General features: G+C 39.0%; 1 protein-coding gene across 2 annotated transcripts in view; it reads left to right on the top strand.

The window, feature by feature from the left end:
• Positions 1-14,116, top strand: part of LIN9 (lin-9 DREAM MuvB core complex component) — a 70,850-nt gene that overhangs the window by 40,051 nt on the left and 16,683 nt on the right. For both annotated transcript variants that reach the window (XM_035008699.1, XM_035008701.1), the window contains 4 exons: positions 1,365-1,498; positions 4,050-4,169; positions 4,462-4,563; positions 8,321-8,401. In XM_035008699.1, the coding sequence (XP_034864590.1) occupies positions 1,365-1,498; positions 4,050-4,169; positions 4,462-4,563; positions 8,321-8,401 (437 nt within the window). The remainder of the gene's footprint in view (positions 1-1,364; positions 1,499-4,049; positions 4,170-4,461; positions 4,564-8,320; positions 8,402-14,116) is intronic.

Genomic DNA, 14,116 nt, shown 5'->3' with positions numbered 1-14,116 from the left:
TTTAAATATTTACTTATTTATTTGAGGGAGAGCATGAGGGGAGGGGCAGAGGGAGAGAAGTAGACTCCATGCTGAGCATGGAGCCCGACGCAGGGCTTGATCCCACAACCCTGAGATCATGACCTGAGCCGAAATCAAGAGTTGGACACCCAACCAACTGAGCCACCCAGGCACCCCAAAAGTAGACGTTTCATAATTGTTTTTTGCATTTGGTCCATTTCCAGAGCCCTGAATCGGTTGTCTTCGACAATCACAGTTCAGATGCAGTACATCACCTCTGTTAGTATGGGAACAGTGGGAGCGCTCCTGAAATTCTTTTGATAGTTGCTTTGAAAGTCCTCGCAGGCAGCACTTTCTAAGGATTGCAGTCTTAGGCCTGCTGTATTAATCTTTTCTGAACATCATCCTGGTCTTTTTTTGGTAGTTGAACTGCTCCTAGTGTTTCACTTCAGTATAATAACCAAAATTCTTCTGTTGACTTTTTTTTTTTTTTTTCAATTTGGGGTTTAAAGCAATGATTTAAAAATATTTTCCCCTTGGGTGCCTACGTGGCTCAGTCAGTTAAGTGTCTGCCTTCAGCTCAGGTCATGATCCCAGGGTCCTGGGATTGAGTCCCGTGTCAGGCTCCCTGCTTAGCTGGAAGTCTTCTTCTCCTCTGCCCCTCCCCCCTGCTCGTGCGCTCCCTCTCTCTCTCTCAAATAAATAAATAAAATCTTTAAAAATAAATTTTCCCCTGGTAGATATATGATTTCATTCGTATATCAAATTAGCAATCATCATTTTTTTTTAAAGATTTTCTTTATTTGGGGCGCCTGGGTGGCTCAGTTGGTTAAGCAACTGCCTTCGGCTCAGGTCATGATCCTGGAGTCCCGGGATCGAGTCCCGCATCGGGCTCCCTGCTCAGCAGGGAGTCTGCTTCTCCCTCTGACCCTCCCCCCTCTCATGTGCTCTCTCTCATTCTCTCTCTCTCAAATAAATAAATAAAATCTTAAAAAAAAAAAGATTTTCTTTATTTGACAGAGAGCGAGCACAAGCAGGGGAAGCAGCAGAGGGAGAGAAGCAGGCTCCCTGCTGAGCAGGGAGCCCGACGTGGGGCTCCATCCCAGGACCCTGGGATCATGACCTGAGCCAAAGGCAGAGGCTTAACTGACTGAGCCATCCAAGCACCCCGCGATCATCATTTATAGTTGTAGTTTAAAAATTTTGTTGTTTCTCTAAACCTAAAATGAAGTGCATGCTTTTTTTGAGACTAGAGTAAACAATAATACTATACTTTCTACATTTTAAATTACATGCTTGGAGCAATTTTGACAATTTATTATATCTTCCAAATATCTTAATGCCTTTTTGTTTCTTTTTCCCAGCTCGATTACGTGGTGTTCATGATGGTCTCTTCACTGGACAAATAGATGCTGTGGATACTTTTAATGCTACTTATAGAGTAACTTTTGATAGGGCAGGGCTTGGAACCCATACCATCCCTGACTATGAAGTTCTTGTAAGTATTTCATAATACACTTGTGTCTTATGCCTATTAAATATGTTACATGGGGCGCCCAGCTGGCTCAGTCAGTAGAGCATGTGACTCTTGATCTTGAGCTTGTGAGTTCAAGTCCCACGTTGGGTGTGGAAATTACTTAAAAATTAAAAAAAAACCTTTTTTTTTTTAAGATTTTATTTATTTGTGAGAGAGAGCATAAGCATGGGGAGCAGTAGGCAAAGGGAGGAGCAGGCTCCCCGCTGTAGGGCTTGATTCCAAGACCCTGGAATCATGACCTGAGCCAAAGGCAGATACTTAACTGACTGAGCCACCTACATGCCTCAAAAATTTTAAAAATCTAAAAAAAGAAAAAACCACAAAGCAAAAAATAAAAAACAACTGTGTTGTGTAGAATTTTCTACAGACTGTATTTTGTGATAGAATCAAGACTTCAGGTCATGGAGGAAGAGATCCTTAGGAGTTCGCAGACCTGCCTCCTAGGCCCCTAGACCAGAACTCTACTCAAGTCTTCAACATTGTCTAGACGTGAACATCCCTCCATTGTACCTTACCCACACACCATTTTAGTGTGACAGAGCTGATCACTCCTCACTCAATTACCTTGGGGAATAAGCAAAATGACACTTTTATTCCAGCTGTGTTGTTAAACTAAGGTCATCTTGCAAAATGATTTTAAAAGTATGAAGTAACATCTTGCACATTAGGATTTGTTCTCTTGTTTTATCCTCAGAATTATGCAGGGTGGCTTTTAATTACTCTCACTTTTTGCACGATGAAACTTAAGACATAATACATTAAGTGGCTCTAGAGCTGGTTTCCTGGCAGGCTGAGACCAGAATCTGGATATTCTGAATTCTTGAATCAGTCCTTTAAAACTAGGCCATTATTTCACCATTTCATGTCTGATTTAGCAATGTCATGAGAGTTATGCACCTTTCCAATAAGTCAAAATAATTTTAAGAACTAAGGCAACTCTGCAATCTAATGAAGTTTTTTAAAAGTTGAATGATGAACTTTCTTTTTTTTTAAGGTTTTAAAGTAATCTCTGCACCCAACGTGGGGCTCAAACTCACAACCCTGAGATCAAGAGTTGCACACTGTATTGACTGAGCTGGCCAGTGCCTCAATGATGAACTTTGTATTTTTTATTTTTATTTTTAAAATTTTTATTTTTATTTTTCAAAGATTTTATTTATTTGACAGAGCACAAGCAGGGGAGCAGCAGAGGGAGAGGGAGAAGCAGGCCCTCTGTTGAGCAAGGAGCCTGATGCGGGACTCGATCCCAGGACCCTGGGATTATGAATTGAGCCTTTAAAAGTTCAAAAGAAAGATGCTTAACTGACTGAGCCACCCAGGTGCCCCAATAATGAAATTTTTTTAACAGAATTGTTTGCCACTAAGCATTATGGAAATTAAATTGTTCGCTTTTAACGTCCCTTTTTTCATTTCTGTTATAAACTTGATTTTTAAGGTTTATGACCTTACAATTAAAAATCAAAATTTCTTGGGGCACCTGGGTGGCTCAGTCGGTTAAGTGTCTGCCTTCGGCTCGGGTCATGATGCCGGGGTCCTCGGATTGAGCCCCACATCGGGCTCCCTGCTCAGGGGGGAGCCTGCTTCTCCCTCTCCCTCTGCCTGCCGCTCCCCCTGCTTGTGCGCTCTCTCTCTCTGTCAAATAATAAAATATTTTTTAAAAATAAAAATTTCTTTATCTCCTTAGTGCAAATATAGAAGAATTTTCTTTTTCTGATACATACTTTTTAAAAATTAAGGCTGTTTATTGTGAGGCTTTCCTTTTCAAACATACTTTTTAGAGAGGAGAAATAGAAGAGAAAGAAAATTTGGACTACATTTGCAGAGCAAAGTACACCAACCTTAAGTGTTTTTCCTTAAAGGATGCAACCTTTCAACCTCCCCTGTCAGAAAAGGAAAACTGCTTTTCCAGTTCATTAATGTAATTTCCTTTAGGAGATCATCCAGATATTCCTCCCCGGCCGGGTAAGAGTGCACTGTAAGTGCAGTAGGTAATATTGAGCCAGCTTTTAGCACACAGCAAGCACCGGTAGTCCTAGGACACTTGAAGATTAATCTTTCAGGGTGCCTGGGTGGCTCAGTCGGTAGGCATCTGCCTTCAGCTCAGGTCATGATCCCAGGGTCCTGGGATGGAGCCCCGCATTGGGCTCCCTGCTCGGCGGGAAGCCTGCTTCTCCCTCTCCCTCTCCCTCTGCCCTTCCCTCCCACTCCTGCTTGTTCTCTCAAATAAATAAATAAAATCTTAAAAAAAAAAAGATTAATCTTTGATTTCCTGTTTCGATCCAGTGGTCTTTTTCTTAATTATTCTGTTTTGTGAGTTCAGCCTTTGATGGCGAAGTAGTATTTCCATATTCTGACTTACGTTTTAGGCCTTTGACCTTTGTAGGATAATAGATTCTGTGATAAATCATAGCTCATGAGCGGGTGCGTGTTTCCAGCTTCAGTGTCATGTTTGTAAAGCTCAGATGGTCGGTAAAGTTCTTCAAGACTTGTGGGCTTTCCTCTTTTCTCAAAGAGTAATGAGCCTCATGAGACGATGCCAATTGCTGCCTTTGGACAAAAACAGCGGCCTTCTCGATTCTTCCTGACCCCACCACGGCTACATTACACTCCCCCTCTCCAGTCACCCATTACGGTAAGTGCCATTTTGTAAGTGTCGGCAGTAATGTAAATGAGTATTATGAGCGTGAGTAATGTTTTTATGAAATACACATCTATTACAGCAACTTCAAGAGGTAGCTACATTATTTTAAGTTGTCTGTTACTAAATAAAATAAGTAAATCGTTGTTGCAACTCTGGAAATATTTTCCTTTTTGTAAGATTTTTGATGTAATATTAATTATAATCAGATTTACTTTTTATCTAAAAATAAAATGCCTTCTTTTGAACAGTCAGTGGTTAAATGATTTCCCTCTTATTCCCATAGGATAATGATCCTTTACTAGGACAGTCACCTTGGAGAAGTAAAATTTCTGGCTCTGACACTGAAACGTTAGGTGGTTTTCCAGTAGAATTCCTTATCCAAGTGGTAAGAATTGCTCTATCTTGGCTTGCTTATGAAGAAAACTCAACGTCTTTTGTGCTAATTAAAATTGAAAATTTTTCTGACCAAATAATTTTACTTTTTTTTTTTTTTTAATCATTGTGTTGGTTTTAAGAACCCTGTTATTTCCAGCAAAGCTTGAAAATAAAAGTCAGGGCGCCTGGGTGGCTCAGTCAGTTGAGCATCTGACTCTTGATTTCAGCTCAGGTCATGATCTCAGGGTTGTGAGATCAAGCCCTGTGTCAGGCTCAGCAAGGAATCTGTTTGATATTCTCTCTCTCCCTCTGCCCCTCCCATCCACTTGTGCTCACTCTCTCTCTCTCTCTCTCTAAAAAAAATAAATAAATAAAGTAACCTTAAGGAAATAAAAGTTATAACAGCCAAAAAAGACTTAGAGGTCTTTTTCGTTGAGCTCTTCTTGCTATGTTAAGGACTCTAACATTACACCATATGCTCTGTCAAACCTGAATGGTTAGCTGTTAATAACTTGTGTAAGTACAAAGGCCTTTATTTAGTGACCTCAGTGCGTCCTGCAGTTATCAGTCAACTGAGCAGTTACGATGCGTTGGCTTGCTAACTAGTGATAGACACTGAGAAATATAAGCCTCACCTGAAACAAGTGTAGAATTATTATGTAGAACAATATTCCTGAAAAGACCGACTCATCAGAATGTAATGAGCTGTTCACTTTGAAAATTAGATTAAATCAATCATTTACTTTGAATCATAGTCTAATGTTTGATTTCTTTTCCTGTTTTGAAGAGAAAAACTGCTTTGGCTTGGGGTAAGAGTATAAATAAAAATATTTCTAATATAATCCATTAAAATATTCAGTGTTACCACTTGCAATTGATGTTATTTTAAGGAAACATTTTATCATTTAGTTGCAAATGTATAGCATTTTGTATTCCTTGATCATACCTTGGTGGTTATCCTTGCAATGCAGAATTTCTTTTGCCTTTTGGCTTTCAAAGATAGATAAGATATTTTTATACGAAAAGTTGAAATTATGAATAGAGCGAAGCTTTATCCTCTTCACAAATAGGACACTTGTTTTTTAAAGAAATACTTTCTTTTAAGTAATAGAGGTAAAAACAAAACTAATATGACCTATTTGGGGCTGTGTGTGGGTGTGTGTGTGTGACAGAGAGAGAGAGAGAGAGAGAGAGAGGGCGAGAGGGAGAGAGACACCAGCAGAGGGAGCCAGAAGCTAATTACTACTACAGTACCTCTGAAGTACTGATATTTTTACCAATGCTGAAATATTTGGCTTCAGTGCTTAATTTTAACTTCAAAAACTAGGTATAAACCCTAGTTAAAACACTACTTTCATTATTGTTTTAAGCTATCTAAGAGGTAAAAATAAAAGTTCTTTTATGTACTTGTCTTTTATAGTATGTAAGGTTTTATGAAGCTCAAGTTGCTCTTGTTAATATTAAGCTTTGAAGTAGATGTGTGTGTGTGGTTTATTTTTTTTTAAGTAAGCTCTATACCCAACATGGGACTTAAACTCACTTTTTCGGTTCTTAATATTTTTTTCTTATGACAAAAGAAGTATTAAAAATTTTTTGCAAGTTTCGGGGCGCCTGGGTGGCTGAGTCAGAGAAGTATCAGACTCTTGATTTCTGCTCAGGTCAGGATCTCAGGGTCTTGAGATTGAGCCCTGTGTCTGGCTCTGTGCTCAGCAGGGAGCCTGCTTAAGATTTTCTTCCTCTGCCCTCCCCCACTCCCCCTCTCCGCCCCTGCTTGCCCTCAAAAAAAAAAAATTGCAAATTTCATAATTCATAGTTTACAATGAATTTTCTTTTTGAGGAAACTTTTTATTTCCTGGGGTTAGGGATTTTGAGGAATCTAAAGAGACTGATCAGCTTTGTTCAAGACGACTCAGTTTTGAAAAGAATGAAAAGGAAACAGCTGAGATTTTTTATCAGAAACAAGCAACACCACACTTAATAGAAACAAAAAAAGAACAGTTGCCTTCATTCCATCTTTTACTGCTTCCATCTCTAAAGAATGACACATATTTCCATAAAAATCCAACAATTTATAAGAGAAGGGAGACCTGTCCCCAGCTCTGGGCCTGCTGAGCACTAACTACAGTCTGTTCCATAACAAGTATGGGGCATATCTTACTAACTAGGCCCTCTGCCTGTATCAACTTAGGCCAATTCTTAGGATTTTTTATTATTGAAAATTTAAAGCACATAAAAGCAGACAGAATTGTTTACTGCTCCTCTGTGTACCCATCATCGAGCTAGAACCTGTTCTCAGCAAACTCCTGGTCAGTCCTATTTCATCTGTCCTTCCACCTACTTTCTCCCTTTTGCATTATTTGGAAGCAAATACCAGACATTGTATCATTTATTTGTAAATATTTTATTACATATCTCTGAGATAAGGGCTTTTTTTTTTTTTTTTTTTTTTAAGAACCATAACTAAGGGACACCTTGCTGGCTCAGTCAGAGGAGCATGCGACTCCTGATCTCGTGTTGTGAGTTCGAGCCCCACATTGGGTGTAGAGATTACTTAAAAAAAAGAAAAAGAAGAAAGAAACTATAATACCATTATTACATCTAAAAAGTAAACAGAATTGCCTTTTAATATCATCAAATGTTGAGTCAGCATTCAAATTTTCTACTTGTCTCTTAACCATTGAATGCTCTTTTCCCTGTACAACTTACTTGTTTGAGAAACTGGATTATTTGTCCAAAGAGTCTCCCACAGTGGGTTTTACTGACTGAATCCTTGTGGTATCATTCAATGTGTTCTTTTGTCTTTTGTCTTTTATGTAAATTGCTCATTGGATATAGAAGTTTGATTAGATTTGGGTTTTTTATTTTGTTGGTTCATTTATTTTATGTAACTACTTTTGTAGGAGGTTTTGTGTTCTGATAGACCCATGCTATTTTATATTTTTTATATAAACTTAGCTGCCACTGATTATCAGTGCCTAGATCCAGCCATTCATTAGGATTGCGAAATGGCACTGTTCTCGTTCTATCATTCCTCTTCATTTACTAACTGAAATAGTCTCTCTTTTTTTTAAGATTTATTTATTTATTTTAATTTTTTTTTTTTTTTTTTTTTTTTTAGAGCGAGAGAGTGGGAGTTGGGGTGTAGAGGGAGAGAGAATCTCAAGCAGACTCTGCCCCGAGCACAGAGCCTGTCTCGGGACTTGATCCCATGATCCCGGCAGAAATCAAGAGTCGGATACTTAACCGACTGAGGCCCCAGGTGCCCCTGAAACAGTTTTATAAAGAAAAGCTTCCCCTAACCTATTATCTGGTTACCTAATGGTATAGTTTGTGTAGGAAAGGCAGGATAAACACGTGATTCTTTCTCTTTGTCTTCCAGCTTATAAAATAATGAGTTTGGTCACTGGCATTCTCCAATAATGGTTAATTTTTATAAAGTATCTGTATGAACTCATAAATTTTAATATATTTGTACTTCGGTCCATCCCAGTGGTTATTCTTACTGGTCCCTGAATGGTCCCACGTGGGCCAGTGAAAGCTTGTTCAGACTGACTCCTGGGTCCTTTTGACATGTTCCGGTTAGAATGGATTTTAAGAAAATATTTTTCTGCTAGCCAATCAGATTTATTTTTTAAAATGCATGTGCTGTGTTTATTTATATTGAAACACTAAAATCTGCTAAAATATCTTAGTGAAAAATTGGTAATTTGATGTTTGTTATACCTAAAGGCCTCTATTCCAAAACATCTCTTTTTCTTTGTCTGTAGACCAAATTATCAAAAATTCTCATGATTAAAAAGGAACATATCAAAAAATTAAGGGAAATGAACACAGAAGCAGAAAAATTGGTAAGGACATTTCTCTTTTTTCTTTATTTGTCTACTTTTAAAATGGCAGAGACTTCTGTATCTAAGGAATTAAAAATACTTTATGGACGAAAACCTTGAGATAAATGAGATAAATCTTATTTTTAAATCCTCATTTGCTATCTTTATCTCTTGTTATACCGAACACATGCTAAGTAAATTAGCAGTGCAGTGCATTTCATTACCCCAGACCTCATTATGCCACTGACTCTCCGGTTGGATAGGATTAATGAGTGGGCTGGGTTCTTGACAGTTTGCATGAACGTAGAATCCCTAGCACTGGTGCCTTGACTAAGAGAGTCATGTTAACAGAGGTTATTAAAAGTGATTCAGAATAAATAAATCAAGAAATATATAAGTTGACATATTCGGGTTATCTTGACAGTGCTTTATATCCTATTCTATTAATCTAGTCAGTCCAAAAATATGAGCGTCAATTTTAGTCATTGGAGAGAATTATCAGAGTTTTTTTTTTAATGTAGAAAATATTCACTAAGAAAGTTTTTGAATTGTACTGAAAGTCATAACTTGCTTATGGATTTGTAGGATGGCAAATAGATTTCATCCCAAGTACCGTCTCCAAGTGACTGCAAATGGCCACATGGAGATTTGAAAGTAAGAGAGAACTCAGTCACTAGACACGGGCAAGCGCTGTAGCTCCTTACTAACATCTGCCTTGAGCGCAGGACTAGGGAGTCATAGCATCGTCATCTCTAGTGCGTGTGGGCCAACAGATGGATAAGGGATGCCTAGCTGAAAGAGGAACAGTCTTCTTTTAGGATGATGGAATTTTATCTGAACTTGACTTTGAATTTTCTAATTTGAACCTCCATTTTATGGAATTGGAAAGTGGAAGACCAAAGATGTCAAGGAATTTCAGTCTAAGATCATCCTGCTATTTAGTAGTACAGATACCAAAACAGCCTTCTTGGGGTGCCTGGGTGGCTCAGTTGGTTAAGCGCCTGACTCTTGATCTCAGGTCTTGATCTCAGAGTCATGAGTTCAAGCCCCACATAGGGCTCCAAGCTGGGCGTGGAGCCTGCTTAAAAACAAACAAACAAAACAGGCTTCTTGGTCCCAGCTCAACTCATTTAGGCACAATATGAAAACAGTATTGACAGATACACAGACTATCAAAGATAGCAAAAAGTTAGTCATAATGTATTGCCATTATACACCCTAAACATAAAAATGTATATATTTGCTTCTTTCCTTAATTCCTTTCTTGATTTCCAGCAGTTCTACTTCTACCATTTTCTCTATGCCTTTTCATTGCTCCCCAGCAATGATCTCTTCTGATCATTTTATCATCTCTTTCATCTGTATGCATAGTCTAATTATGTCACTTTCATATCACTAGTTAGGACTGCTCTGTGTTTGGGTTCCACACCTTAAAGTACTGGGCTTGCCTTAGCCTGGTTAGTATTACCTACTTTGAATAGAGGCCTGATTTGATGTTGGCTCGGCTCTTGGGCATGTGAGAATTTTGTAGAAGTCTAGATGGCTTGATATGTTTTATTACTTGTTTTGTTTATGATTAAAAACAATTCCCATTATAAAAATTCAAATATTTTAAGACTGATGACAACAGTTCTTTATAGTGCCTTCCCCATAGATGAATGTTACTTAGCTTAGTATATGCTATAAATGTTTATATGTTAAGCATATGGACTTCTTCTTCTATGCATGTACAGTCCTATATGGTTTTGAAAATTATTTTCTAAAAAAATTTAATTCTGTCATTATATTAATACAGTCTTTAAAAATTTCTGTATTGTGCCATAATTTAGTTTATTAATAGGTATTTGAGTTATTTTCCTTATTTTTCTAAAATAGTGGTAAAGGGCACCTGGGTGGCTTAGTTGGTTAAGTGTCTGCCTTTGGCTCAGGTCATGATCTCAGGGTCCTGGGATCAAGCCCTGCATTGGGCTCCCTGCTCAGCGGGGAACCTGCTTCTCCCTCTCCCTCTCCCGCTCCCCCTGCTTGTGCTCTCTCACTCTTACTCTCTCTCTCAAATAAATAAATGGAGTCTTAATAAATGAATGAATGAATGAAAGGAGGAAAGAAAAGAAAGAAAGAAACAAAAGAAAGAAAAGAAAGAAAAAAAGAAAGAGAAAGAAATAGTGCTAAAGTAGGGCACCTGACTAGCTTGATCTCAGGGTCATGAATTTGAGCCCCACACTGGGTGTAGAAATTACTTAAATAAATATTAAAAATAATAAATAAAATGGTGCTATAGTAAATATCCTCATCTGTATAGTTTTGTGCATTTGTCTGTGTCTGTAAGATAGATTCTTAAAAAGTAGAATGGCTGGGTCAAAGTATATGAACATTTTAAAGATTTAATGAAACTTCTGGTTTAAGGTGGTAGGCTGAAAACATGTTTTCTTCCTATCCCCTACAATTTCACATAAAATAAGATGTACAAATAAATAAATAGAATAATGGAAGCAGACTGTTTAATAATGTATGCAAGATTTTAAAAATTGTCCATGTTGGGTGAAACACGGCTGAGATGAAACATGGCTGAGAGTCTGTATGTTGGAACCCTAAAGAGGCTCCAGGCCCAGAGTTGCACATTTGATGGAGGAATGCAGAAGTAATGTGCACCACTTAGAGGAATTGATTCAATGTCTGTTTCCTCATTCCCCGTTTTCATCCTAATGACAGAACTGGGTAAATGTGACATTTACCCAATGTAAAAAGAAGGGAACAGATGCTCCTGTAAAGAATTTGAATATGGAATTTGGGGGAAATTTAAGGCTTCTGCTTTTAGTAATGGTAGACTAGGTAATTTGGATTAACCTTTCTAATCCAAATAGTTGGCAACAACTATTTCCTCTGGAATAAAATATAAAAATAACCTGTTTGAAGACACTAGAGCATTAACTAGATCTTAAAGAATTATAGATAGATAGAATCTGGGAAAAGAAGTAAACTCAGAATGGGGAACCTGGCATTTAGCATTGCTTTTTTCTTGAGGGGCTTTCCACACTTCCAGAAAAGGTAGCTGAGAAACTGAGTGGCATTCCTGAAAGGTATACAAGGGGAGGGAGGACAAAAATTAGAGTCCAGAGACCACCAAGGGTTAGGGGAAGCTGGCAAACCTTCCATGCTCTGAGCTGGAACCCCAAAAGGCAACGCTGGCCCACCTTCAAATTCTCTCATCTCTAAAATGGAATTAAGGTGATCTTGAGACCCTTAAGTAGCCCACCAGAAGTAAATATTCCTCTTAGTGGAACATAATACTACCCTAGGCTTCAAATTATTTCTAAACTTCTTAATATACAGTGTCTAACACTCAATTTTATTTTTTTTTAAGATTTTATTTATTTGACAGAGAGACAGCAGGAGAGGGAATGCAAGCAGGGGGAATGGGAGAGGGAGAAGCAGGCTTCCTGCTGAGCAGAGAGCCCCCCAAGACCCTGGGATCATGACCCGAGCCAAAGGCAGATGCCCAACAACTGAGCCACCCAGGGCACCTCCTAACACTCAATTTTAAATCTCAGACACAAGAGGAGACAAGATAACCCTAACAAAAACCAAAAGAAAGTATAGACAATTGGCAGATTCTAGATAATGGAATTTTTTAGACATAGATTCTAAGTGCTTAATTTGTTTAAAGAAATGAGACAAAATTGAGAATTTTAGAAGTGAACTGGAAACAACAAAAAGGACCAAATGAAAGCTCTAGAAGTAAACTACAACAATCAAAATTAAGAACTCAGTTGGAAGGTATAACCACAGCAGATTAGGAACAGTTGAAGAGAGCTAGTCATTGAAAATAGGTCAGAAAATATCCAGAATGAAGCGTAGAGGAAAAACAGATGGAAAATACAGAAGAGTAGAGAAATAAGGGACATAATGAGAGGTCTAACATGTATAATGGAATAACAGAAGGAGAAAAGAGATGATGGGACAGAAGGAGTATTTAAAGGCATAATGACTGAAAACATTCCAAAACTGTCAAAAAATAATAGACCACAGATTCAAGAAGCCCTGTGAATCTCAATGGGATAAATAAAAAGATAAGGACTCTAAGGCACACAATCGTAAAACTGCTAAAAACTAAACACAAAGTAAAAAATATTTAAAGTACCCAGAGCCAGGGGCACCTGGTTGGCTCAGTCAGTAGAGCATGCGATTCTTGATCATGGGGTCATGAGTTTGAGCTCCACATTGGGTGCAGAGATTACTTAAATAAAAAATAAATAGGGACGCCTGGGTGGCTCAGTCGGTTGGGTGTCTGCCTTCAGCTCGGGTCACAATCCCAGGGTCCTGGGATCGAGTCCCACATGGGGCTCCCTGCTCAGCGGGGAGTCTGCTTCTCCCTCTGCCTGCCGCTCCCCCTGCTTGTGCTCTCTCTCTCTCTGTGACAAATAAATAAATAAAATCTTAAATAAATAAATAAATAAAGTACCCAGAGCCAGATGGGTACTGGGCAGCAATTTGTTTGACATCTGACTTCTCCACAGAAACAATAGAGAACAGAAAATGGAATGACATCTTCATGGGGCTGAAACAAAATTGCTACCAACCTAGATTTCTATACTCAATGAAAACTCTTTCAAGGTAAAGTAATATAAGGACTATTTGAAGACAAATTTATAGAATTTGTTACCAGAATAACTATACTAAAGGAAATAATAAAGCAAAAGAAAAAACTTGAGGGGCACCTGGGGAGCTCAGTCAAGCATCTGCCTTGAGCTCAGGTCATGTTCCCAGGGTCCTGGGATGGAGTCCCACATCAGACTCCCTGCTCAGCAGGGAGTCTGCATCTCCCTCCCTCCCGCCCCTCCCCCCTGCTTGTGTGCGATCTCTCTCTCTCTCTCTCTCTCTCTCTCTCACTTTATCTCAAATAAATAAATAACTTGAAGTTTCAGAAGGAATGAAGAGAAACAGAAGGGATAAATATATGGATTAATCTAAGTGATACTATATAAAATCATACCTCATGACATTTAAAATATAAAGAATTAAAAATACAATCCACCTGGGGCGCCTGGGTGGCTCAGTCGTTAAGCGCCTGCCTTCGGCTCAGGTCGTGATCCCGGGACCCTGGGATCGAGCCCCACGTCGGGCTCCCTGCTCCGCGGGGAAGCCTGCTTCTCCCTCTTCTACTCCCCCTGCTTGTGTTCCCTCTCTCGCTCGCTATGTCTCTGTCAAATAAATAAATAAAATCTTTAAAAAAAAAAAAAATACAATCCACCAGGGGCACCTGGGTGGCTCAGATGGTTAAGCGTCTGCCTTTGGCTCAGGTCATGATCCCAGGTTCCTGGGATCAAGCCCCACATCGGGCTCTCTGCTCAGCGGGAAGCCTGCTTCTCCCTCTCCCACTCCCCCCTGCTTACGTTCCCTCTCTTGCTGTGTCTCTGTCAAATAAATAAATCTTTAAAAAAAAAAAAAAATCCACCAATTGCTTATTGGTCAGAGAGTGGGGGTGTGTGTATACGTATAGACTTTGATAAATCAAGGATGTACATTTTAACTTCTGAGGCACCTGTTAAAATAATAGTAAAAGATGCATAACTACCAAGCTAATCAGGGTGAGGTGGGTAGGGAAATGGAACAATAAAAATAGTCAATCAGTCGGGGTGCCTGGGTGGCTCAGTCGTTAAGTGTCTGCCTTCGGCTCAGGTCATGATCCCAGGGTCCTGGGATCGAGCCCCACATCGGGCTCCCTGCTCGGCGGGAAGC

This window comes from Mirounga leonina, unplaced genomic scaffold, assembly GCF_011800145.1.
Source record: "Mirounga leonina isolate KUSES-001 unplaced genomic scaffold, KU_Mleo_1.0 Mir_152, whole genome shotgun sequence".
NCBI lineage: Eukaryota > Metazoa > Chordata > Mammalia > Carnivora > Phocidae > Mirounga > Mirounga leonina.
Note: the sequence above shows the minus strand (reverse complement) of the source record. Positions and strands in the feature narration are given on the sequence as shown.